The sequence below is a fragment of the Melospiza georgiana genome, chromosome 1, assembly GCF_028018845.1.
Source record: "Melospiza georgiana isolate bMelGeo1 chromosome 1, bMelGeo1.pri, whole genome shotgun sequence".
Lineage (NCBI taxonomy): Eukaryota > Metazoa > Chordata > Aves > Passeriformes > Passerellidae > Melospiza > Melospiza georgiana.
In genome coordinates this window covers 4865694-4893078 of record NC_080430.1, presented here as the reverse complement: position 1 = coordinate 4893078, position 27385 = coordinate 4865694, and the positions used below count along the sequence as shown (strand labels likewise).

Here is a 27385-nt window from a genome sequence, read left to right as displayed (position 1 = left end):
ACAAACCAATTACTAAAAACATTCAAGAAGACGGAAACTTTACTTTCCCACACTTGCTTCCTTTCCTTTTCCTCTCCCTGTTTGCCATCACCATCTTTCTACCCTTCAAAGATCACTAATTCAGGAGGAGGGAACAGAGTGGAAGAAATCAGTTCCACTCACTAAAAGCCTCAGGACAGTGCAGTTTTTTCTGTCTCTCTGTCTCAAATGCAAAGCTCAACTTTTTTTTCTGCCCTAAGCTCATGCCTTTGTGAGCGTTTGTGGTTACAGTTTCTATTTCTGCACTGGCAAGTTCTGACTGGGTTCTTTTTTAGTTTGGTTCTTTTTTTTTTAACTTGTGAAGAGAATTACGAAAAGAATTATTACCTAAAATAATAGGTAATAATTAAACTCTGACCTGTGGCATCTCCTTAAGACCCTTCCTTGATTTGCGGACCACCGAGGACGGACTCAGAGCAGAAAAATGCGGCAGCCGCAGGAAAAGCAGCATCGCCGGGAAGCTCCAGGGGCAGGAGGAGGCCGGGCCAGCGGCGGAGACGCCAAACCCGAGCAGGGAGGAGCCAGCAGCGCTCGGCCGCGCTCGGGGCGCGGGGCAGGCAGCGGCGGCGGCTGCGATAAATGAGCAGGCACAGCCGGGACGGGATTCCAGCCGCGGGCACGGAGCTGCCCCTGCCGAGGGAGCTGCCTCCCCTGGCGGGCACCGCTGCGGCGAGGAGCGGGGACAGCCGGGCGGCTCCGGCCCCGCAGCAGCGCTGATCCCGGGCTGCCCGATCCCGGCTGCTGCTCCTGCCCCGGCCCCGATCCCGGGCACGGCTGCTGCCCCTGCCCCGATCCCGGGCACGGCTGCTGTTCCTGCTGCTGCCCCGGCCCCGATCCCGATCCCGGGCACGGCTGCTGCCCCGGCCCCGATCCCGGGCACGGCTGCTGCCCCAGCCCCGATCCTGATCCCGGGCACGGCTGCTGCCCCGGCCCCGCTGCTGCTCCTGCTGCTGCTCCTGCTGCTGGCGGCCCCCGCTGCAGCCATGGCATCCAATGGCACTTTCCTCGCCTGCAACAGTAAGTCTGGGCAAGCCTTCTTGTGTTTCAGCTCTCTTATCTTGTCCAAAAGCTTTATTTTCCCTCCTCTCTTCTCCACCTTTCTCCGCTTCCCCATTCTCTCGTTTGGATGTAATGGGGCATTTCAGCGCTGGTGCAGAGAGAGGTGGCGGAGTCACCATCCCTCGATGTGTTTAGAAAAAGACTGGATGTGGCACTTGGTGCCATGATCTAGTTGAGGTGTTAGAACATGGGTTGGACTCGATGATCTTAGAGGTCTCTTCCAGCCTAGAAATTCTGTGATTCTGTGATTTTTCTCTGGTAATCTGCGGTGTCTTGGCTGGATAAGCATCTGCAAGTTCAGAAAAGTGGCTCCAGATCTCCTCCCCTTTATGGGAAGCTGAGAGCGGGATGGGTGCTCTGCTGGATAAACTCTGGTGGAGCCAGCAGAGCCTGGATAAACACCTGGGCTCAGGGGCTGTCCCCAAGCACAAAAGTACAAAATAAGTACAAAATAAGTGTGTTTCTAAAAAATTATTATCTAAAATATTATTGCAAAATTATTATTAAGTACAAAATAAGTACTGTTTCTAAAAAAAGAAGTTCTCTCTGCCCTTGCAACAAGTGAGATTTAGGAAGGTTCTGTTGGTGCCAAGCTTGGGAGGCTTGTCTGATGGGGTAATAAAATATCCCCCTTTATTCCCTCACCTGACTTTATGTCTTACTTTCTTACCACTTCATTATATTTTACTTTGAGGAGCAGAAACAACTCAGGGCTGTGACAGCTACAGGTTGAACACCTGGGCTCAGGGGCTGTCCCCGAGCACAAAAGGACAAAATAAGCACAAAATAAGTATGTTTCTAAAAGGATTATTACAAAATTATTATTAAGTACAAAATAAGTAATGTTTCTGAAAAAAGAAGTTCTCTCTGCCCTTGCAACAAGTGAGATTTAGGAAGGTTCTGTTGGTGCCAAGTCTGGGAGGCTTGTCTGATAGGCAGGGTAATAAAATATCCCCCTTTACTCCCTCATCTGACTTTATGTATTACTTTTTTACCACTTTGTTGTATTTTACTTACTCAGAGGAGCAGAAACACCTCAGGGCTGTGACAGCTACGGGTTGAAATGGAATATTTTGATCCCCAAGAAATGGGAAAAGCCTCCAGTATTTCTTTTATTCCATTAAATGGGTGCTTTCTTACTACAGATAAGCTATAAACAAAAATAAACTAATAGAGCAATAAGTGATTACCCATGAACAAAAATCATTTTAGTGTTAGCAGCAGAAATGTGAAAAGATTCCCCCAGGCTGATGAAATCTTCACGCTGATTTTCCCAGATGGTAGAAATCTGACAGGAGGGTGAACCAGAGGTTAATGTTCTACTTTTTGTAGGTATCTCATTCATTATACAGCCACTGGGAAAAGAAAGCTAAGAAACACATCTGGAACTGTTAAAACATTTCCCATTTTGGCCTGTGGGTTATTTTTCAGTGAATATTATTTAGTCCTCTGGGTTTAGGAACCAAGAAGAATTCAGTGGCTGGTAATCTATTATTTTGTCTGAAGCTGAAAAACACACAAATGTTGAATGAGCCAAGAATTTTAAAAAGTATTTACTGAAATTCCTGGACATGTAACACACACACAAATGCCAGGGTCACTGCAAATGCCAGACTGCTTAGATAAGAGGGGTTGTTCATATGTGGAGCAGAGTTTGCTATGTAGTTTGTCAGAAATTTCTGATACTGTGAGTTGTGGATATGCTTTGTCCCTGTCTCTGTGTTGAAACTCAGCTTTCTTGAGGTTGAAACCTTTCTTTCAGGTTCTCTCTGCCCCCCGCCAAAAAGAAACCCCACATAAAACAACAGCTGTGTTTTCCATGTCAGAACTAATGTGGGCTATTAATACTCTTTCTCTTGCCTCATGAAGTTGGTTTGTTTCTGAACTGGGAGCCCTTGTGCTCATAGATTGTAGAATAGCTGATTTGTACTATGCCTTATTCTTATACACTGACTTTTCACCCAAGACACTGTGTGCATTGTGAGAGGAATGCTCTCTGCCACAGTCCAGGGGGAGAATCAGCTTGTAAAACCCCACAAGACAGTCCATTTCCTTGTTTGCTCTGCCAGAAAGTCCTCAGGATTAACATCTATATTGAAACTTCCAAATGAATCATCTCCACCTGCCCTTGTGAGCACTGAGGAGGCTCCTTCTGCACTTCATGCTAGGAGGTAACACAGCTGGGATCTGCTCTGGAGCACTTGGTGACTTTGATCTCCTTTGCTAGGAACAAAATGCTCCCAGCACACACCTTTGATCTTTGATGCAGGCTGTGCTTGATCCACCATGTGGGCGTTTTGTGAGCCACAGCTCCCCATAGTCCAGGGAAATTTGGGGTACTGCACATCCCATTGCACTGAACATTGAACACGTCCCTTTCTCAGACAGGACAAGTAAAATTCACTCTGGATCATTTTTTTTTTTACACAAAAGCTGCTAAATTTTCCATCTGAGCTATGTATTTTAGTAAAACTAAAGCCCACAGTTGGTTCTGAGATTGCTGCCAGTGTGTAAAGCCCCATCAGGCCCAAAAGTAACTAAGACAGGGCCAGAGGATGCTTGAGGAAAAATAGATTTTAATGGGGAAATGAGAAAGAAGGAAGAGGGAAATGCAGTCACTTGGAAAAGTGCTGCAGGTAGCAGAGATGAAAGGATTCAGCCAACCACAGAGAAAAGCAGGAGAGAGAGGTGTGTGGGGAAGAGATGGTTTGTGTAGGAATGGAAACTCAGATGCCTGGATAGGCACTGGGAGCCAAAGTTACCAATAATTTGTGAGCAGGGTAGTTTCCTGTACAGGGACATCAATTAAAAAAGGTATTTTGGAAGGAAAGCTGCAGATAAACACTTGGTGATCACACAGGGTGGGATTCAGCTGGGTCAGCACCAGTATCTTAAGAAATTTTAGGTTTGTAGGGATCTAGGCAGGAGGATTGTATCCTACACAAACAATCTCTTCTCCTGGCCCCTTGCTGGCACTGTAGATAATTAAATCCTGCAGACTGACCCTCAGCCATGTGTCTCTGAGTGGGTGGAAGGGCTGAGTCCTCACCAGCCAAGCCACCACACCAGAAGGCTGCAGACCTTGGTCAGACACAGAGGTTTCTTTTTTCCTTTGTGCAGGAAAAGATTTTGACACAGTTTCTTCTAAACTGAAATACTTCCACACCTTAAATGAGCCAGCCTAAACACTGTGTGTGGGGAAATTCTCACACCTCAGGCTTTCCCTCACATGGTAGCTTTTAAAGCCCTGTACCATGGTGCCTTTTAAAGCCCACACAACAAGTCTCAATGGCTGGTTTTGGCTAGAGTTATAGAAATTCCAGATAAATCTCTTAGGGGAAAAAAAAAATCCCTAGTTTTACATAATTCAGTTGTGCAATTTAATTATTGCACAAATTTTGCCCTGCTACAGTATGTTGAGAATGACCTGTGTTTTGTCTATGGAAGAAATTTCAGCTCCTGAAGAAAATGTGGAGGAAAAGCTGTTAAGTGGCTTTTAAAAAATGAGGTTGGGACCCACCTACAACTGACTTTGGGTTTATGAAGAGGACATCTTCATCTGCATGTTCCCAGAAATGTGACCTGGGAGTTGGGCAGCTGAGCTGCTTGAGTGCTCCTGGCTGCAGATCCTGGTCCTATCCATCAAGTTGATATCCTTCTTTTCAATTATTTTATTTCCACACCAGCTACTGCAAAAGCTGTAATTTATTGCAAGCCAGTATTTTTTTTTTTTTACACTTTCTTTGCAGCCAAATCTCTCTGTGCACTGTGATGAAGGGACCAGTGGAAGCAGCAAACCAAACCTTCAGTCTGGTTTTGGGCTTCCAGTTTTAGCTGGGTGTTCTGTTTTACCTGGATTTCATCAAGAGCTCAGGGCAGCAGCTTTTGATGGGTCACAGCCTGTTCCCTGCACTGATCCAAGCTCCCTGGGAGGGACCTGGACTGGCAGGAAGATGTACGAAGGTTTTCACTAATAAAGGTCAAGATTTGTCTGTCTGTGAAGTGTCTGAGCAGGCAGCCTGGCTTTGTTTACACCACACAGGGCCAGGGCTCTGCACTGTTTAATTTCCAGCACATTCCCCAGCCTGGTTTTGATCCACAGCAAGCTGGCAGATGGCATGGCCTGGGTGATGGGCTTGCAGCCCTTCCCAGTGGGCACTGTGATATAACCACATTAATACTCTTTCTCTTGCCTCATGAAGTTGGCTTGTTTCTGAACTGGGAGCCCTGTTTTGGGGAAAGATGGGCTGGATGGACATGTCAGAGATGGAGGTGGGACCATTCTCCTCCCAGAGACTGTAGAGACAAAATGAGACCGCCAAAGGATACAAAATGGGCTGAGAAATGCTGGGCAGTGCTGATCCCATCCCACAGCTCCTGGCCAGACTGCAGGCAGGGGGGGGAGGCTTTAGGCAGCGATCTGGAGGACAGCAAGACTTGGGAGAACTCCTCCTGTATGAAATTTAAGGTTTAATGTGTACGGTTTCTGCCCCAGCTCAGCAGGACCTCTCAGCACTCAAAGGGAGAGGGCCAGAAAAGCCAGTGCAAGGTTTGCTGCTGGAGAATCCCGTTCTCAGTGTGACCACAAGGTGGAACTTGGTGCATACCACATGCTCTGCAGAGGCACCCGCTGGGAACCAGCAGCAGCATCCTTGCCCAGGGATGCATCTGGACTCAGCCCCCACTCCCTGACCTCACTTCCCCACAGGGGGAAAGAGGGAAAATGCTGGTGTAGAGGATCCACAGGCATTTTTTTTTTGCTGGAGGTGAGAAGCTGTGCCAACACCAGGGCTTGGTTCCCAGAGGATGTGAGGGGTCACTGGGGAGAATAAGCTGAGAGCAGGGAGTGGTGTCCTGGAGGAGAAGGAGGAAAGAGGTTTCTGCAGGTGGAATTTGTCAGGGCATGGATGAAGTGAGGAATGGATTCCAGAGGGAAGCACAGGGCAGGTGGGACCCTGCAGATGTGGAAGGCACCTTTCTGTCACATTCTTTAGGAAGAAGAATGACATAATGTAAAATGGACCATTTTTTTCTCCTCTTGGTAACAAATACAGGGCAAGACACAGCCTTTAACCTCTTTAAAGGGAAAATCTCCCCTAAACATAACATTTATTGATATGTAGTTCCCATAGGCATTACTAGTTCTAATTTGCATCCACGTGCATGATGTGATGGGGAAGTGGTGATGACATCACCAGCACAGGTATTTTTATTCTGCTCCTAAATTATCACAAGTCTGGGCAAATCAGCAGCTGACTTTTGTCATGTCATTTTTGTCATTGTGCCCTAAAGAGACTGTGATCAGAATTAGAGTTGCATCACTTTTGGTGTTGCCTAAATATGATGGTGGTGAGAGAACAAGTGCAGCCCTAATAAAGAACTCAAAAGCCAACCTGCTTCTCCCAGTGTGAAGTGGTAATAGTGCTTCCTTAGCTCCCATGTGAAAGGATGTGATGGAGATTAATTAATTTTGGAAAATCATCTGAAGAGCAGCCTGTGGACTGTAGTGTTCTCACACAGCCCATTTCCTACCAGACACTGCAGCCACTCCATCTGCAAGTGCCTGTTTCCTGGATATTCCCTTTCCTGGATATTCACATCACTCAAACCCTCTGCTAACTTTGGGACCATGTTCTGCCATCCTCATTCCCACTGATTTCCATTTGCTCTGTGAGTAATCCAGCTGGAATCAGTAGGGGGATGAGCACAGCAAATCCTGGGCATGGGGACGTGGATAACTTCACTCATGTGACCAGGGCCATTTATTTAATTGGGATTGGTCACATGGGTAAAATTGCAGGACCCACTGAGGTGCAGTTACCTGCAGTGAATAAGGCTTGAAGAATTTTTCCACGAGCCATTTACAGGAATCACTTCCTCCCATGCCAGAGCGTGACAGCAGCATGGTGTCACATCAATACCCATGTCATCCTTGCCCATCAGGCTTCTTTTGTGAGTTGTGACATTGTCTTTAAATGACCTCAAGACCACAATAAATCCAGCTCAGTCATTTCTCAGAGCAGGGAATTTCTGTCCCGATAATCTCATCTTCATTTTAAAAACAAAGTGATTTGAACTGCTTTGCATCTCTGAAGCCTTCACAACAGCAGAACTTGCACATTGCTGTTCTGGAGAGGTAGCTAAACTCATTGCATGCTGACCCTGTGCTTAGTCTGTGAGCAAACTTCAGGGCTAAAATGCTCTCCAAGGGCATGGAAGGCTTTGAGCAGAGCTGTCACTGGCACTGCAATTAGAAATTAATGAGAAAGTGAAGCACAGGGCCTCTGTGTGTTCCCAGATCAATCCCCATGGGATGCTGGTTGCTGCTGGACAGGAGAGCTGGTGCATAGAAGCAAATTGTTTTGCTAAGGCAATTACAGGAGACTTCCCCACTCCTTTAATTAGATCGGTCCTCTCCAAAGTGCACAATGTGAAATATGGATGTGCTCAGAGACTGATAGCTAATAAATATCATCTAGCCATTACATCATGGTGCTCACCTACTTGCCAGGGCAAAACAAAGCTCCCAGCTCCCAGGGGAGTGCTATGGAGATTACAGCTCTGAATCCAGCCCCTGGATGTTGTTCTTGTTCCCGATGCCTGTCTGTGCAGGGGGCCCAGAAAGGCTGGAGGTGTTTCCCAAACACCCACTGACAATCTGGCTAACATGTTCAGCAATGTCCCATCCAGAAACTGCCTTTATTCTCCTTTGCTGTCTGTGATCTGCAATGGCTTTGTCTAAATAAAGAGTTATTAGATGTACTGCTGTTCAAGGCCATGCAATGGCACTCTCTTGTCCCCTGAGAGTCTCTCACCTGTGGTGTATGGCAGTGATTAATGGCTCTGACCCTGTCCTTGTGCTGGTCAAACAGCCCAGTGCTCTGTGAGGGCTGGTAGGGCTTCCTTCAAACTGCTGAGAAAGAAGGGGAAGACGTCTGGATTGACAGACACCAGAAACAGAGATAGTGTTTATAAAACCTATATTGACTGTGATGAGGGGCTGGTGATGGACAGCCTTCATTTAGGTTGAAAACAGTGTCTAAAACAGTGTGGTTTGATATCAAGTTTATTGGATATGTGCTGATTCTGCAGTAAGGGACATTCACCCCTGTTTGACCCATGTCCCTGCAGTACCTTCACCTTTACAGCAGCAGCTTGCAAAGGCAATGACAAAAAAAAAAAAAAAAAGACCAAAAAGAAAAAAGACCAGTATGTGACAAAGTGTGTGTGTATAGCTGCTGTTTTTCCCTTCAGAAAAGGTCATGGCTAGGAAAGCGATGGATTTTAGCCCCAGCCATTGCCAGGACAATGGGGAATGGCTGTCAGTTTCGGCAAAGGAAATGTATATTGGTCATAACATAGAAATTCTTCTGAAAACATCTGAGCTCTTGTGTGGGTATGCGAATTGGTTTTGGAGTCTCTGTCCCTAGAGATATCCAAACTCACCTGGACAAGGCTGCAAGCAACCAGATCTACCTTTGAAGGTGACTCTTCACTTTGAATGGGTGGTTGAACAAGAGAGCCCCAGAGGTTCATTCCAACCTGAATTATTCCGTGATTCTGTGTAATCAGTCACTTGTTAAATCCCTGAGGAGTCTTATTCTTATACTAGAGTGCAGGGCAAATCTGAATGACAATAATACACCCAAAGCTATGCAGAAATGTGGGGTCAGTGACTCACCCAAGTCACACACAGGAAATCGGCGGCAGAGAAGCCACTCTCCGCACTCTTAGGAAACCACTCTTTCGTTGGTGGAAAAGGAAGAGGATTAAAACTGAGTTTCCGAGCATCGTTTGGGTCCCGTGTGCCCTGGCTAGGAGGTGTTTTGGGCACCCATTCAGTGCTGGGCAGCTGCTCAGAAGAGGAAGGTGGAGCCAGGCTCGCTGCGGGCAGCACACGCTGACAAGCCCGGGACACTGATTAGGAGCCGCAAACAATATCCGCGATTTCTCCACCCTCTGGAAAAGATGCGTAAAATCCCGCTGGTGGAAAACTTGTTCCCGATACCTGGGCAGCTGCCGGCGGGCTCCTCGGCTTGAGTTTGCATCCAGCGTGTGCAGCAGCAGGAGGAGAGACTCGCCCGGTCCCACCCCCAGCCGGACTCTGCCCGGCCCTGCCCGCCCGCGCTGCCGCTGTCCCGCTGGCCGCTCCTCGGAGCCCCGTGTGACACCGCCGGAGCTCCTGGATGAGCAGGGACCCCCGCGGGGGTGGCACGGCCCCCCCAGCCCTCCCGACGGCCGCCGAGCCCCAGGCTGGATCATGCAGTGCATCTGCAGGCAGCCCAAGCGCACCGCGTCCCAGGAGAACGTCCTGCTGGAGCAGAGCCGCAGAGTGGCCGCGCTGAACGGCATCAGGCTGGGTAAGGGACAGGGACAGGGACAGGGACAGGGACAGGGACAGGGACAGGACAGCGTGGGCACACCCGGCAGCCGCTTCCCTTCTCGCTTCCCTGCGCAGCTGAGTGCTCCGCCCTGAATCCAGCGTTATTTTTAAATTCCCAAGGTTTTCGTTTGCTTGTAATCACACGCCAGATGTGTGAGCAGCTTCGTTGGAGGCATCAAAATGTGGGCAAAGGCTTGGTTCCCAAATCTCTTGCTGGGTTTCTGCCCTGCCTCTGCTTGAGGGTGTTTGGGGCGGGCAGTGCCATTCTCCTGCCCGGTTTCAGCCCTCGTTGCTGTAAGAGCCCAGGGAAGCAGGCAGAGGCTGCCGATGAAAGAGGAAACCCGGGGAGTTTCATAACTTGTGTGCCTGGCTATGAACTCACTGCTGGTTCCTGCTCTCCGGAGGCGCAGCCCGAGTGGATGCCCGTGGGACGTACAGGGTGGATGCAAGTGGGAAATAGCCATTTACTCACCCGAGTTCCTTAGATTTTACAAGAAGGGCTTTCTGCCCTTTTAAACCAGCAAACTTGAGTTAAATCTGGTCTGTAAGCAGGCGGGAGGAGACTTGTTTTATAGCAACTGTAATTAAGTTCTATCAGATCAGCAGATTTGTGAGAACGGTGCAACAATACAGATTAACACTGCCATCCTAACGAGCTCCTCAGTGAGCTCCTAGCATGACAGCTATTGTTTTATTGGGCTTCCTGCTTGCTGTAAGCCTGAGCTACATAAACCAAAGGTTAACATTTCTGATATCTCAGTGGCTGAAGCTTCCTAGTGCAGTGTATCAACACGATGGTTATTGTGGTGCTGTGTGTGCTCAAGGCACTCCTACCTTGGCCAAACATGATTTTTGCTGTGAACATCACTGTGTGCTGAATATATTCTGTTCAGAAAGTGTGTGATTGATGTTTTGTAAGTAGGGGGGTCCTGACCCTTGAAAGGCACTCTGGAATTTTGCATGCTAAGTGTGTATTTGGTATTTTACAGAGGATGCTAAGCAAGACACAGTCTTGCCGCATGCTTCAGGCAGGATTTGCATGTCTATTTTAGTGCAGAGATTGTGCTTCTTATGCTAAGTATTGTTATATAGTTGGGAGTCAATATCCCTGTCCTGCTGCACAGTGTTTTTAACTTTTACATGATGCATGTGTACAGTATGTACGAGTCTGGTTTTCATTGCTGTGAGATGGAGCTCTGGACCACAAATCTCCTCAGCTTCAGGCTTTGAGCAGTGTGGTCTAGTGGAAGTGTCCCTGCCCATGGCAGGAGGGTGGAATGGGATGACCTGTAAGCTTCATTCCAACCCAAAACATTCCATGATTCTCCATGGGGTTGTTAGGAAGAAATGTTCAGGTTTCTGCTGGGAAAAGGTGGTTTGTTTGTTTGTTTTTTTTCTACTGGAAAGCAGTTTAAATAACCAGCTGAGAGAGTAATGTCCCACTGACACATCAGGGTGTGTTTGTGGTATCAGCAGATCAGAGTGTCTTATGCTGCACTATGGCCCAACAAAAAGCAGGTAGGAACACAGAAGTTAAGTGACTCACCCAAGGAAAGAGTCAGTGCCAGTGCTTGCTTGGGCATGGGAGGCAGAGCCTGAAGCACTGGGAAGAAGAAGGGGAGTTTTGACCATGCTATTACACTGACTGGGCTGTGCTGCTGAACAGGATGAAGGGCTCTGAGCTCCAGCTTGTGTCTGAACTCTGTGGTTCAAGCCTGGAGGAGAGGAATCTACCCTTGGCCTCCACCTGTGCCCATCCAGATTTGTCTTTTTTACATTGGTGCAGCTCTTTGGGATGTCCTGGTAGAAGGACACATTACAGATGCTGCACACAGGGTCTGTGGAACAAAACATGCCCTGGTTAAATGCAGTCCTCATTCCACACTTACAAACATCAGCATCCAAAGGATGTGGTGGGTTTCCTGCTCTCCTGGTCATGCCACCCCAGGATGACTTGTCCTCCTCCTAGTCCTGTAATGACTGACAGTGGTTGGGATCTGAAGAAAAAGAAGGAATTGAGCTGGGAGCTGGGATAGAAATGTGGGTGAATATGGAGAAGGGAGAAGTTGGTTTCCTCTCCAGGGATGTTAGTGAGGCTGCAGTCTGTTCACTTGAAGGACATTTGCCTTAGAGCAGAGCTTTAAGCCAGCTCAGGAGACCAAGAACCTGTGAAGCTGTTGTGGTGTGTCTCCTTCTCCAGATGATCTGGCCTCTCATCAGCCCCTGGGAATGCTGTCCTGGGTTCCATAGCTGGCCTCACCTTGTCACCCTTCTGTGCTTTGCAGGATTCAGATTTTTTTCTTCTCTCCATTAATTTTTTTCTGAGGTTTTCTGTGGGGGAATCATTAAAATTCCCCTCTTAGGAACCTCCAGACCGCTCCTGAGCTGGGGAGCCAAGCAGTGCTGTAGCAGGGAAGACAATTAATGAGATGCCTATTTTAACTTTGAGGAGAGATAGAAGCCAAAACCACCTTTGCAGGATCTCCAGCTTCTACTCTGATGCTTTCAACTCTGGATGTTTCAGCCTGGCTCAGCTGTGGGCATATTCCTTGAGCTCTGCAAAACCAATAAACAGTGTGACCTGCTCACAAAGTGGACAATGGACACGCCTAATATTTATCTCTGGTGTAAATCTTAGGCTTTGGCAGCCTAAAGTGCTCTCTTTAGGCCAGTGTATCCCAGTTACAAACTTACAGTGTAAAATGCTCTCTTTAGACCAGTGTATCCCAGTTACAAACTCTCAGTGCTGGTTTTTGCTGCTGCCACCATGACCCACACTGGTGCTTTGCAGCACCTGGCACTTCAGTTTCCTGTATGGAATGTCAGGACACTGGAAATTTGGCCACTTGGATCTCAGGATTTTGTTTTCCAAGCAGGACTGAAGTGATGCCTGGTAGTTTCTTGTCTTGTCTTGTTTAAGATCCAGTGATTCAAAGCAGCTGTGTCTCCCAGAGAAGAACCAGCCCAACGTCACAGGGGGCACTGCACTGAAAAAATGTTTATTTGTGAGACTCCACATTATATTTGTGTAATGAGGAATGTCCCTGGAGTTGAGTGTCAGGTGGCCAAGTGGCTCCCTGCCCTGTCAAGGTGAAGTAAGAGAAGTTTTTCCTGAGTTGAGAAGTGCATGGTCAGCTCTGCAGAGTGAAATGCTGCTTCACCAGCTCTGAGCCAGCCTCTCGTGCAGTGCCACAGAGCTGCAAGGTGCCTGTTACAGACAGCCCAGGATGTGTTTCTTGTGTTTCATGCTCTCTCCCTTCTCAGCCTGCATGCTTCAGATCTGTAATTAATGGTTGGTTTGGGGGACAGATTCTCCAAGGTATTTAGGTATGTGGAAGTCATGCACTGCTAGGACGCTTAAAACCATGTAGAATGCCAAATCTGTTTTCAGAGTCTCAGTAGGTGTCTGTTTCCTCTTTAGATGTCTCAAGTGCCTTCCTAAATCTAGGCTAAGTTGTGAAATCTGAAGTTCCCACAACCAGAAGGTTTGGTTGTTATTTCTTGACATTGCATTGGCCTCGTAGTGTAACAAAGACAAAGACCCTTTGGATGGTTGAGCAATGAGGAGATCCTGGCTGCTCCTTGCTGCTGTCTTAGTGATCTGCTGCTGCCTGTCACCAAATCAAGCTTCATCTCATCTGCAGAATTCCTACATGGATAGGAAGGCACTGCTTGCCAGAGGAGGATGAGAGATATCTTTGTGTATTCCTGTTTCCGCAAAGGAAATTTTGTTGCAGAAGAGATTTGAAATCTCTTGAAAGTTCCTGACAGCATTCCAGTTACAAGTTATGCAATTTTCCTTTCTCTGCTTTTACTTCTCTGTTGTTGGTTTCGTTGTAGTTTTTTTGCATCCTAACAGTATTTTACCTTTGTAAAATACCTGAGAATTACAACACAAAGTATTCACACTCAGTCTGAGAAGCACACAAGGCTTCAGCCTCTTTTGTGATCGTGAAATGGTGTGGAGGATTTCTGGGTCTCTGCTCTGCTCTGCTCCCCAGACCTCGCTGCCCTTGTGGAAGGGAAAACTCTTTGAGCATCATTTCTTGAGCTGTCTCTTAAAACATTCCCACTTCTGTTTCTCCACAGGCCTCAAAGATGACAAGGACCTGAAGTTCCTCCTGAAAGGCAGCCAGCTGCTGAAAGTGAAGTCAAGCTCCTGGAGAAAGGAGCGGTTCTACAAGCTCCAGGAGGACTGCAAAACCATATGGCAGGAGTCAAAGAAGGTGCTGAGGTCCCCAGAGTCACAGATCTGTGAGTAAAGTTTGCTTTGTCAGAGGTGCCTGGGGTGAACCAGGACCATTATGTGTTGTGGAGGGAGGGTTTGGAGCATGTGGAAACCCAGGGCACTGGGAATATTTCTGTGTCTGCTCTGAGGTGCCCTGATCCCCAGGGCAGCACTGACTCTGACCCTCATCCATGGAGAAAGTCTCCCAGATTTCAAGACAGACTGGAATCCACAAAAGTGTGAAATAGATTATAGAGAGTAGTGTAGATGCATCACTTGCTGAGAGGTTTTGGGATTTTTAATGTGTTGTGGATGGCAGCAAGATGGAGGGCACAGGGTGTCATCCTGGGTTTCTTCTTCATGCTTCTCCTTCCTCCTTCTCCATGGGTTTGGGTGGCATTTTGTAATTGGGCAGAAAAGTCCCCATTGCAGCTCTGTGGGATCAGTTATTGGGTTAAAAGGGAAAATAATCCAGGTGTCAGTTCTTAATGGGATAGTTTAGTCTGAAAAGACCTTGTAAGAAAAGATTGTTGGCCATTTTGTGCCTTGCTGCCAAGCTCATGGTTGTGAGACTGTTTTACTGATAAGGAATAATAAACACTTGAGTCTGGACATGACCTATTGTCACAAGTGCCTTCAATTCAGACCCAGAGAAACCCAGAACTGGCCCTGCCACAGGAGCAATGGGAGCAGGTCCTTCTTTCCTCCTGTGACACACACACTGAGTGGTGCTGTCACCCCTGGGACAGCCAGGAGGAATCTGCCGTGTCAGGAATGGTCACATTGCCCAAGCTCAGGAGCTGCTGCCTCAGGTGGTTGTGGGGTGGGTTGTGCTGGTCTCAGCAGCCCTGCCTGCCTTGTTTCCTCCCCAGATTGTTCAGGTCACTCAGGTGCCTGAGCCCTGATGCTCAGTGTGAGCACTTGTGGTGTGGTGTGTGGCTGCTGCTCCTTTCCTGCCTGCAGCCCCAGGGAAAAATTGGCATTTCAGCCTCACAAGGGAACTGCAGAGAGGTGGAAATCCAAGGGCTCACAGGAGATGTCTCTGGGAAGGACAGCCTATTCTCATCCTTATCTTGGAAACCCAGGATCTGCCCTATTATAAAAAGTCCAGATATTACAATCAGCATTATATGGCACAGGAAGAACCATTCTGTTCCAGCAGCACCCAGCTTGGCACCATAACTGGGACCCCAGTTGAACCCAATTGTGCAGTCAAAGTGGAATCAGGCAGGGTGTGTCTGTTTATATCTTTTTTTTCCTTCTCATTCCTTGTTTTTCTGACACATTTCTCTATATTTTCTGGCTTTTTTTTCTCTCTTATTTCACTAATCATTGTGATGTTGTAAATCCAGGAGATAAATTAGCAACATGGAAGATGCTTTATGGCATGTTGAAATGTGCTAATTACACAGTTTTTTTTTTTGTAATGATCACAATTAACTTAATGAAGGGTGGGTCTTTCAAAGTACCTCCCTTCCTCCCTCAAGCAGTGATAAGATTTCCAGTAGGAGGAGTAAAGTAACAGGATAAAATATGGTTTGTAACCAAAGTTTTCTCACATGACCTTGGGCACCTCATTTAATCTTTTTGTGCGTCCTTCTCCACACATTTTCTTTCTGTTCCCTCTAACTGTAAAAGGCTTTGGATCATAGAATCAGAAAGGTTTGGGCTGAAAGGGACATTAAAGATCATGGATCAGGGAGTTCCAACTCCCTGCCATGGGCAAGGACACCTGGACCAGGTTGCTCCAAGCCCCATCCAGCATGGCCATGGACATTTCCAGGAATGGGGCATCTACAGCTTCCTTGAGCAACCTGTGCCAGTGTCTTGTCACACTCTGAGAAAAGAATTTCATATTAACATCTCATCTAAATCTCTCCTTTTTTAGTTTAAGACAGTTCCCCCTTGTCCATCACTATCTGCCCTTGTAAAAAGTCCCTGTGGCTCATTTTTTTACAAAAGGGGAAGGCTGCAGTGAGACCTCTCCTGAGGCTTTGGGCTGGAGGCTGTCCCCTCCTGGGTGTTTGGGTCTCAGCCTGGTGGGGTCCTGAGCTCAGCTGGGCTCTTCAGGTCCCCCAGGCCAATAACCCATCATAACAACAGCAAACAGAAAGTCCTCAGTGGATGTTTGCTCCTGCTCTGCTGAGCTCTGTCCCATATAAAACCAAAGTCCTTTGCCACATAATACATATCTTTCTCTATATAATTTATCTTGCTAATATATCTCACTCTAAATCAAATAAAGGTGTGAATTGAGAAGAATGACTTTCAGAGCTCCCTTTCCTGTGCTCTGAGCCAGCAGTTTCCAAATTATGGGGTCTGAGAGCCCCTACAGGAACAGTCCTGACCCCACCCAGTCCTTGGAAGTGAATGGGAAGGATCCTTGTGGCTCCAGGTATTCTGATGTTTGTCTGGAGGAGCCCTGGAGGATCCATGGCTGTGGAGCTGGCAGGGAGAAGAGCTGCAACTGGGGTTGTTTTATGAAGAAGAGTGAGATAAATCCTTTGAGTGACCCTGATATAGTTTAGAAAGTCTCTTTTCCCAGTCTGGTGGTCAAAGAAGGAGTCAGAGCTCTTAATTTCTCAGTCTTAAGGTTGTTTATTATTTCTTATCTATAAAATTCTTTCTCCTGTCCAGCTGAGGTCCGTCCAGCAGGACAGTTCCAGGCACTCTCCCTGCCTCCAGGGCAGTGTTATCTTTTTATACTAAAAACTACCTGTACAATATTTACAATAACTTCCCAATACCCATCACCTATGTTAGACAGTGAGCTTCTACTCTAAACCAATCCAAAAGTGCCAACATCACAGCAGAAGATGGAGGCCAAGAAGAAGAAGGAGAAAGGCTGGACACACTCGGATTCCTCCATCTTGCCCCCTGAACCCCCATTCTAAAAACCCCAAAAAATCTATTTTTCCACCCCGTGGTAAATTCACTATCATTCTACTTAAACTTTCGTGGCTTGTAATTCTTCATATTAAAGTTGGTAATTGTTTTTTCCAAGGGCTAAATCAAAGGCACAGGGGGGTCCCAGGGTCTGTGCCAAGGTCTCTGAGCCCCCTGACAGGGTCTCACGTCCTCCAGGGCAGCCAGAGGAATTTCCTGGGTTCCCAGAGGCTCTGAGCACAGGCTGGGGCTGTGCCTGAGTGGGTGTGGATTTACAGCACTCTGATGCACTTTGGTGGCTGGACGCAGCCAGCATTGCCACACTGTGGTGCCAAGCTCTTGGCAGGGGTGGAGGGATACCTGTAGGTGCTCTGAACACATCTGACCTGGAAGTCAATGAGAGAGATGAGTAAAAAGTACTCCTAAAAAGTCCTAACCCATGACATCAAAGAGGTCCATTTCCATAAAATCATAGAATGGTTTGGGTTGGAAGGGACTTGACCATTTGCAGGGATGGGGCAGCCATGGTTTCTGTGGGCAGCCTGTGCCAGGGCCTCACCACCCTCACTGTAAGGAATGCCTGCCTTGTAGCTAATCTAAACCTGCCTTCTGGCAGTGTGAAACCTTCCCCTGTGTCACATCACTCCAGGCCCTTTGACAAAAATCCCTCCCCAGATCTCCTGAAGCCCCTGAAGGCCCTGGGAGGAGCTCTGATGTCTCCTGGAGCTTCTCTTCAGCTTGAGCACCCCCAGCTCCCCCAGCCTGTGCCCAGAACAGAGGGCTCCAGCCCTTGGAGCAGCTTTGTGGAATATCTTCGTTTGTGGTGTCCTCTGGGCTTGCTCCAGCAGATTCACATCCTTGGAGGCACTGGAGCTGCTGTGCTGCAGGTGCTGATCATGAGAGCAGAGGAGAGGGACAAAATCACTTCCCTCAACCTTCTGGTCATGTCTCTCCTTGCCTTTCTCTTTTATTGATCCTCTGAGACCTTCCATTCATGAGCTTTCAGAGTGATTGCTGTGCTTGAGTTTCGTTCTGGAGCTTTTGACTTTACCAGGCTGCTCTGGGTCCAGGTGCAGGGTGGTTACCCCTGGCTCGTGCTGTGGCCTCTGGCAGGCTCTGTCACCCCATTTTTCTTCTCCCTTGGTCCAGTGAAGGCTGTCACAGCAGAGGAGCAGTGCAGGGTCATGGTTTGAGACCCAAAATCAGGGTGAGTCTCTGCGGAGGGTCGCCCTTCCTTGCTAACAAACACCGACTTTGCTCTCCAGGACAAAGCCCTTCCAGAGCTGCAGATAAATTCCCTTTTCAGGATGGAAAAAAGGATGAGCAGAATGGAAACTGGGAGATTTAGCAGCAGGTTTAATCTTATCTGCAGCATTGCTGACAGCAGTGGATGCACCTCAGAGGAGGGAAGTCTGGGTAATCTAAGGGTTTTGGGGTTTTTTTGTTTGGATAATTTCTTGTTATTCCTGTTGTTATTCTTATGACCATGTGGAAAAGCTATTTGTAAACCATTATGTGATGGAGTACAGTAGATAAAGCTGGGGACTGCCAGGGTTAGACAGGAGAATCTCAGATGTTTGAAGTTCAAAAAACCCCACTTATCAGGGTTGTGACGGGAACAGATGTTGCCTGGATCAGATACATGGGGTACAAGCAGTACCTTCCTCTGTTGTCTTTATTTTAAACAACTGAGAATTTAAATTAGATGCTGTCTTCATAGCTGCATCCCCCTTTGGGGATAAGCTGTCCTTCCAAAATGGTTTCTCATCTGGTAGAATAATCCATTTTTTCCTTATTGTCCATAATTCCTTATTTTTCAGTATGTTCCATTTAGGCCCCAGGGCAATTTTTTTTTCCCTCCCCCTCAAAAGCCCTTGAAGCATCTTAAGCCAGTTATCCAGCTAGCATTTGTGCCCTGTGTGTACTCTCTGGTTGCCTCCAGGAGTGCTGGGCACCAAGGGCAGCTCAAAAGCACCTTTAAAAATCCATTTTTCACCACAGGTTGTTCTTTCTGTGGCTGAGCTACAGCAGACCCACAAACACACTGCTGCTCTCGTTATCCCAGCTGATGTGTAGGGCCATGGGAGGGTGGAGGCTTCTTTGGCCCATGAGGCTTTCACAGTGCTTTCTCCCTGGCCTCCAGAAACAGAGTTAAAGTGGCTGGATTAACAGTTTTGGGGGCAAAGAAAAGATTTATGTGAGGGAGCTGGAAAACAGTTCATTCTGGGGCAGATCACTGTGGTGTGAGGGAGGATAGCCTGTCGCTAGCACTGCCTAATTTAGCTGTGGTCAAATACCAGATCTCATGTAGGTGAAAAAAAAAAAAAAAAAAAAAAAGAGCAAAAAGGCACTTGCTGCTTTCAGTGAAATTGATTTTTGAAAGTATTTTCTTAAACCAGCTGTAATCCCTAGTGTGAGCTCATTTAAGCCAGACTCAATCCCTTTAAAAACTCTCTCAACTTGGGGATTTGTGGGAATGGTTGAAAACTTTCCAGTGAATCATCCTTTTGAGCAGCTGGTGGAGAAACAGAGGGTTCAGAGGCAGAAGGAAAAGGCTGAATGAGTCTGTTGGGCTTTGGGGTGCTGCAGTGGGGCCCCAGGGGTGGTGCTTTGGTACCTCCTGCACCGTGTCTCTCCTGGAGGCTCAGGGAGGTGATGTTTTCCATGAAAAGCTTCACACACTGGAGCAGAGATGATTCACTGGGGCTGTGCTGTTGAGTCACGAGCAGTGAAGTCAGGAGAGAACGTCAGGAGTTGTAGATGAAATGTTTCCCTTTCTGGCCAAAAGCTTTACGTAAGAACTTCTGTTGTTGGGTTATTTCTTTTTCTGTTTTTTGATTAAAATAATCGGGTTTGGGAGGTGAGCTAAACTCAGTTGGACTGCTTGTTGCAAGTGATGACTATGTTATTGCTTAAAGTCATGAAATAAATCTTTTGATCTGATGATTAGTTAGTCTCACTATTAAAAATGCACAGCATTTGCTTCTGTTCCTCTGGTTTCTGGCACAGTTATAGGATATTTTTTGCTTGGTTTAAACATAGTACAGAAGGTTTGTGTTTATAGCCTAGTACCAGTGATCAGCAGAAAACTTCCTCCTTTGCTTTTGGCTTGCTGGGAAATCTATGAATATCCTTAAAATATCCTGCAGTGAACATATCATACCACTTTTGTAGAAGAATAAATTATTGTCTCCATTGAATTAATGTCCTGAACTCGCTTGCAGAAGAACAGGAAGGGTGTAATATTGCTTTGTGTTTGCTGGAGTCACACAGCAAAAGCTTGAAATTGTTCCTGGTAAGTGTCTAAAGTCAACAGAAACTCTCAGCAACCTGTGTGCACACAGCAGGTAGCTGGCTGCACCAACAGCTTCCTTCTGCAGCTCCTTGAGGAATCATTGCTTTCATGGTCAGACAGGTGTTTATCCCTGGAAAAATATTTGCTGATGCCAGTCAGTTATGCAAGGCAGCCGTCAGCTGTGAAAACAAAACTGTCTGTGGGTCCCATCAGTTTTTATCAGAATCACTCAAGCTATCACCCACACCATTTCAGATGCAGAGCTGCTGTTTCTTCGATTGAGTTTTCAATCAGGCCACCACGGGCATTGCTGGGACAGTTTTCATCACAGGCTGACAAATATTGACCTTATTCTCTGCAGCATATGTTAAATGCAAAGGCAGAAGTGTTGAGAGCCTCAGATCCAAATTTAGCAGTGCTGTGATGGCAGGGCAAGTAGGAACCAGTCACCAAAATAGTTTGCAGGGCCCTGGTTGTGTGGAAGGAATGTAAATAGAGACCATTCTCTTTGCTTTAGTGCCCCAAGTCATGATGGGCAGACTGAAAGGCTGGCTGAAGTCCTTATATGAAAGGGTATTTCCAAACAACCTGTAAAATTGCATGTGCATTGCATCACTGGTTGTCAGCTGGTAAACACACACTCCAGCAGTGAGGGCAGGCTGCTCTGCTGCAGATCTCAAGTCAGAACAACCTGCTGAGCATGTCTGTGGAGGGGAGAAGGAAATGGTGAGGAATCAGCAGCTGGGACCTGCCACAACTCACACACAGGGAGATGAAAGGGCAATGGCTGGGAGGGCATTGTCACAGACATATTTTATGAAAAATCCTTTCATTAGGATCTTTTCTCCTGAGAAGCTGAGAACTTCAGCTTCTCCATGTTTTGCTGCTTTGGAATGTGATTTGGAGAATTGTTTACCCAGCGTGTGAAATTGTTTTTACTTGATGACCAATGACAGCCACCTGTGTCGAGGCTGTGAGCAGTCCCAGGATTTGATCATCATTCCATTCTTTCCATTCCTTGCTAGCCTTCTGATGAAATCCTTTATTCTATTCCTTTAGTATAGTTCTAATATATAATTTTCTTTTAATATAATATACATCATAAAATAATAAATCAGCTTTCTGAAACATGGAGTCAAGATTCTCATCTCTTCCCTCATCCTGGGACCCCTGTGAACACCGCCACATTTGGTGAGCCCTGAGTGAGGAACATTGCCACAGCAGGGCTCATGCTGAACCCACCCTGAGCCATGGTGTTAAAGTATCCCTCAGGGATGAGGGTGATGGATAGCCTTTGGTATTCCCAGCCTGGGGGGCTGACAGTGCTCCAGCTCCTGCTGCTTCCAAAGGTCCTGATCCCTGCTGTGTGTGGCCATTAGCATCAGCCACCTCTGGTGAAACCAAAATGAGCTGAATGGCGCTTGTCAGAACCCAGGAAATTCCTCTGGCTGCCCTGGAGGGCTTGAGACCCTTCCCAGGGGGCTCAGAGACCTTGGCACAGAGCCCAGGACCCCTCTGCCTTTGATTTGGCCCTTGGAAAAAACAATTACCAACCTTTATAAGAAGAATTGCAAGTCAGGAGAGTTTAAGTAGAATGATAGTGAATTTATCACAGGGTGAAAAATAGATTTTTGAGGTTTTTAGAATGGGGGATTGGGGTCCCAAGATGGAGGAATTTGGGTGTGCCTTGTCCTTTTTCCTTCTTCTTCCTAGCCTCCATCTTCTGAGTGATGTTGGCACTTTTAGATTGGTTTAGAGTAGAAGCTCACTGTCTAACATAGGTGATGGGTATTGGGAAGTTATGGTAAATAATGTACATGTAGTTTTTAGTATAAAAAGTTAACACTGCCCCGAGGGCAGGCAGAGTGCATCAACCCAACCTGCGAGACAGACCTCGGTGGGTCAGAGAAAGAATTTTATAAATAAGATACAACAAACAACCTTGAGGGCGAGAAGAGAAAAGCCCTGATTCCTTCTTTGACTGCCGGGCTGGGAAAAAGAAGTTTGTACATATCTCAGAGTCACTCTGAGCAGCAGAGATCTGAGAGGCTGTTCCTGGGGTGAAACCAGAGCGAGGAGCATCACACAGGGCACACTCAGGTGCTGTGAAATCCATGGGGTGTCTCTGCAGGATGGTCCTGGGGTCAGCTTTCATCTGCTCCTCACAAGAAGCTGAGCTGAGGTGCAGCTGGTGAGGGTCTGGCCTCTCTGTAGATGTGCAGGATGAGATGTGCAGGTGTCTGACCTCTCTGCAGATGTGCAGGATGGTGTGCAGGCTCTGCAGGGCTGAGCGCGTTTCTCATCTGCATTTCTTGACAGTAAACAGAAGTGACTTACTGAGCTAATTAGAGTGGGATGGATTAATTCAATGTGACTGAGTGCCACGTGGCACAGACCGCCTGTCACTGACAGGGGTGGGATAAGGAAGGGATCTGAGGAGCTGTTCTTCAAGGGAGGCTGTTTTGGCAGTGCCCACACAGTGACCCTCCTCTCCCCTTCATCAGCAAAGGCACAAGAAAAGAGAGACACCTGCCACTCCTTGTCCTTTACATGCTCAGTAGTTTGCAGGAGGTGCAGGTTCAATTTCTTACTTTCTCTCTTGACAAATACTCTTGACAAAATGTCTCATCTCAAAGGCCTATCAAGCAGGAGGAAAACAAAGGGATTGTTGTCTACCTTTGTTCCTCCTTTCCCTCTATTCCTCAGGATTAGCAAAGAGTTTAATTTTACTGCTCATGCTCCCAGCACAGTCTGGACATTTCAGTTGTGGAGCAGTGATGAGAGAAGATGTGGAGAGGCCAGGGCTCCTCTCTGACAAGTGCTTTCATCATTAGGAATGTTGTCAGGCTCACCCAGAATCACAGAGTTGCTTGGGTTGGAAGGCACCTTAAAGATCCTCCAGCTGATCTCCTTTAAGAGGTGTTCCTTCTGCATGAAGAGATGAGTTTGCAAATGTAACACCAAGCTCCTTGAAAGCCATGAGGAGAGAAATCCAAATCAAGAGAAATACCCAAAATTTTCACGTTGGTTGCTTGAAAATACCATGGGCTGTCAAAAGAATCCTGAGGGCCTGAGTCATCCCTGCCAGGAGTCAAAGAGGAGAAGGGTGCTGGGCTGAAAATCAGCAAGGGAGAAGCACAAGAGCAGGAGCCAGTGATGAAAACTGAAAAGAGGGCTAGAAAGAAAGTTCTCAACATCTCCCTGAGAGTGGTTCAGACAGGAGGAATTCCACTGGCTCCAGGGAAGGCTGCTGTATGTCCGTGTCAGTGGGGAGCCTCTGGCTGTGTGAGCAGCATGCAGAGCAGCCAGGAGGGCTGACCAGGATGTAACCTGTGTGAGTTGGTGTCTGGAGGTCAGGAGGAACACAGGCTGCCTTGTGCTGTGCGTCATCTTTTGGGCTCTCTACAAACCACCTCCTCAGCAGACGCAAACACTCCGGAGGAGATGCAAACTTTCCAAATTCTCTTCTGCTTGTGGTTATCTCCTCGCTGTGGCGTGATGGGGAAGGAGCAGGGAGGCTGCAGGGAGCTGTGATTGATGGCTGTTTGCTGGGAGTGCTCCTCTGCTGTGAAGCATCTCTGAGCCCCAGTTATTTTTGATTTCTCCTTGCAGATACACACAGTTTGGGACTCCTAATAGAGTACAGTCACTGCCTGGGAGCAGCTGATAAAGTACTCATGCTGGGTTAAGATTTTCCAGAAAAGAGATAACTTTAGCAGATGGCTTGGGCTGAGTACTTTGGCTTCAGCTTTTTTATTGATAGATGAAAACAGTACACACAACCAAGCTATGGAAAGCTATAAAAAGTGTCCTTCCTTACCCTGCTTTTTAACAGTTCCTGTGGTGATAGTTTCTCTCCTCTCTTGTGTGACTACAATAGACACGAGTCGTGCTCTTCAGCCTTCCTTGTACCCTTTGTGTACTGAGCAGCTCTTTTATCTCCATCATCCTCTGAAAAGATCAAGGCAGCCCTTCCAGACACAGGTTTTCAATCTTTTTTTTTCCTGCCACACAGCTCTCTTTTCCAGTGGATTCATGCAGCCACGTAATGGTTTCCAAAGAATCCATTCTAAATTTCCAATATTTAACATCAGATTTTCTGGTCTTGGAAACAGGAGGCTGTTGCCAGCCCCAAGTTCAGGGGCTGATTGCACAAGCAGACTGAGGAGCCATTCTGCAGGACAATAACTCTTGTGAGCCAAGCAGTGGTGAGCAGCTGGCAGGTGGAGAGGAATAACAGGATGAGATGATCCTTCCACTTCACTGCCATAAGCAGAAGAGATCTGGAGAGGAGGAGAGTCCCACATTTAAGGACAGTCTGCATATGAGACGCTCAGATTGCACTTCCCTTCTGGTCAAGGGTCCACTGTAGCCATGGATTAAAATGGGTTAAGGGTATAACTTATCCTGAATTTTTTGTTTGAATAGGACAGAGCAGCTGTGTTCCAAAAGCTGTTTTATTTCCCACTGGCTATAAAAGAAACCTAAATGAACTTTAGACTTTTTGATTGAACTGAATCTGGCCAAACATAATAAGATGCTTTACATTAAAGGTGAAGTTCCACCTTAGGCACAACCACTATAATCTGATTAATGTCCTTGGTTAAAGGGCAAGATCACCAGGAAGGTTCAGCTGTGGGGGAATTGCAGCCCTTTTTAATCTGATTTTAGTACTCAAACCCATAAACTTTCACTCAGAGGTAAATTGGCCAGATATCATAATTCCACAGCAGCCCATCCCAACCCAACCTTTTCCTCCACTCCCCTCAGCCGATCAAATGTTGGCCTTTGCAAAGTGATAATCAAAGACCACACAGAGCTAACAGCTCATTATTGTCAGGGAAGAGCTTTGCCAGCTCCAGGGAGCTCCTGGTGTGTTCTTGTATAGGAACCAAACCAGCAAAGTGCTGTGGAGGGTGTTTGACCACCCCAGCATCTGGTGAGAACTTGAAGCAAATGTGAAGTGTTGCTTTTGGAAAGTCACTGATTTTTGAAGACTGAAATTTTGGGTGGTTTTTTTGCAGTTTTTTTTTTTTCCCCAGCAGCTGAGCATTATCCTGACTGCTCTGGGAAAACAAGGAAAGTTTTCAAACCTCTAATGAGCATCTGATGAATTTTGAATAATCCCAAGCCAAACCAAAAATGTGCAGGTGGATGCTGAGTTGGGTCTTTCTACACTGTTGACTTTGAATAAACTGGGCATTTTAATGGTGAGATGGATGTTTAAAGGCAAGTTTCTCCTATTCAGCTAAACTTTGGGGGTATTTCATACTCATACACTGTTTTTTAACAAAGCTCCAGACCAGGTTGCTCCAAGCCCCATCTAACAAGGCCTTGAACACTTCCAGGGATGGGGCACCCACAACTCAGGGCAACCTGTGGCAGTGTTGTGTAGATGTATTAAGTGACCCATGAAAGACAAAAAGAGGCTGTGGGTGCTGCTGGGAGCTCACCTGATTTCAGCCCAGTTTGAGGGCTCTGCTCTCAAGAGCATTTTTAGGACCGTCTCTGTTACTTGCATTTGTTTAATAAAAGTCTCTTCATGCACTGCTCCTTCTGGATTGCCTTGTGTGTGCACTTTGCAAACTTGGAGCAACTTCAGGGTTCATTTCCACCAGCTGAAGGGCAGAGATGGAAGTGGGGAAGGATGATCTTGAAGACAGTGTTTTGATTTCTTACAGCAAGGACAATAAATTCTACCCTTGACAGGGGTTAGGACTGAGTATGGGTGATGCCAGACTGCTGTGAAACTTTGGTCTTTGCCTCCTTAATTTGCACTGCTGTGACTGAGAGGAACGGATGGGATCTTAAATTTTTCCTTCTCACTGTTTTTGCAACCTAAAGAAGGACAGTTTTTTCCCTTACCCTCCTCTTATTGAAGTCACCTCTTATTTTGCCCAGAGAGACTGTGGACTTCTCATCCCTGGAATTGTTCAGGGCCAGCTGGATGGGGCTTGGAGCAACCTGATATCATGGAAGGCATCTCTGCCCATTTCAGGGGTTGGTCTTTAAGGTCCCTTCCAACCCAAAGCATTCAGTGCTTTTAGGATTTTCCTGTGGGTGATGCTCACAGGGAGGCACAGCTCCACCATCCCCATTCTCAGGGGGAATGAGTCAAGGGATGCTCAAGTCAGGGATGCTCCAAGAACTTGGAGCCAAATCTTGGCCGTGATTTCTGGCTCATAAAGAGGACATCACAGCATGGCACCTATGGCATACTCTGTGTCTTTATTAAATAAAGAACATAGGGAAAGAGATTTTCTTTTTAATATTTCTTGCTCTTTCTAGCCCTTTTGAGTTGAGTTTTCTTTAGTACCAAAGCCTGGGGAAGAGAGGGAGAGGAAGGGAACCTCCAGAGGCTTCAGGAAAAGGAAAAAGAGTAATTTTTTAATACCCCTCACCAAGGAGAGATAAGGCTGAGTGAACCCCTGCTGACAGCAGGCTCTGCTTTCTTTCCACAGTCTCCATTGAAGATATCCGGGATGTGAGGTCAGGCCATAAAACAGAAGGGATGGAAAAATACGCCAAGGATGTCCCAGAGTATCGCTGCTTTTCCATCATCTTCAAAGACCAGAGGAAAAACCTGGACCTCATTGCGAGCTCAGAGGATGATGCCAACCACTGGATTGCTGGCCTTGGGAAAATCATAGCCCACAGCAACTCCATGAACCAGAAACAGAAACTCCAACAGTATCCTTTGCCTTATAAAGTGATTAATCACGGACAAAGATGCACTTGTCTTTCCATGTGGGTGGGGATAGTAGACTAACCTCCTTTTTTCCCTGTTCTGGGTTTTCTCTTGCATTGATTTTGCACCCAGGCAAGCTCCCTGGTTTCCAGTGCTTTTCCCCCCTGTTTTACAATGATACCAGCAAGAGTGGAGTCAGGCTTAGTGTGGCTCCTTAAGCGAAGAATTCCCTCTTTCATGGAGCTCCAGATAAAACAATCATTATTTTTTTGTGTTCTTCAGGGGTCTGTTTCACTTGCAATGCAGTAAACTCCAGGACAGGCACTTCTTGGCAAGGCATGAAAAGCCCTCACTGTTTACCGTGTTTCTCAGTAATACAAGGAGAGGGAACTGATTCTCCTCTTCTCACTGCCAAATTTACTCCAGGGTAGCTCCACTGACTTGAGTGAAATTACTCCTTATTAGCCTCAGCATGAGAGGAAGTTTTGCCCTGAAAAAATCTGCAGTTGCTCTAGTGACAATGCAGAGAGAAGAAAGGAAAAGGCACAGAGCAGGAAAGGAGAGTGAATTCATTATGAAATGGAGAGAGGGTGGTTATTGGGTGAAATCCTGGCTCTGTTGAATTCACAGGGAATTCTCCCTGAGGCTGCATTTCACTCAATAAGTTGCTTTGCAAGCAGAGGTCTCATGTATAAAGAGAAGATATCTGTGGGTGGAATTTTTGGGTGGATTTTCTTCAGTCCCTGTGGAGACTCTGACCATGACATCTGAAGCTGTTGGCTGATTTCACCCTGATTTGACAAAGCC

General features: G+C 46.9%; 1 protein-coding gene across 2 annotated transcripts in view; it reads left to right on the top strand.

Annotated features, from left to right (window-relative positions):
• The first annotated feature begins 977 nt into the window (after positions 1 to 977).
• Positions 978 to 27385, top strand: part of PLCD1 (phospholipase C delta 1) — a 56060-nt gene continuing 29652 nt past the window's right edge. Inside the window, exons 1-3 of one of the 2 annotated variants that reach the window (XM_058023602.1) lie at positions 978 to 1056; positions 13571 to 13735; positions 26352 to 26580. In XM_058023602.1, the coding sequence (XP_057879585.1) occupies positions 1023 to 1056; positions 13571 to 13735; positions 26352 to 26580 (428 nt within the window). In that variant the 5' untranslated portion in view covers positions 978 to 1022. Of the gene's footprint in view, positions 1057 to 9229; positions 9459 to 13570; positions 13736 to 26351; positions 26581 to 27385 lie in introns of those variants that run through there. The other variant, XM_058023596.1, reaches the window with a different exon arrangement.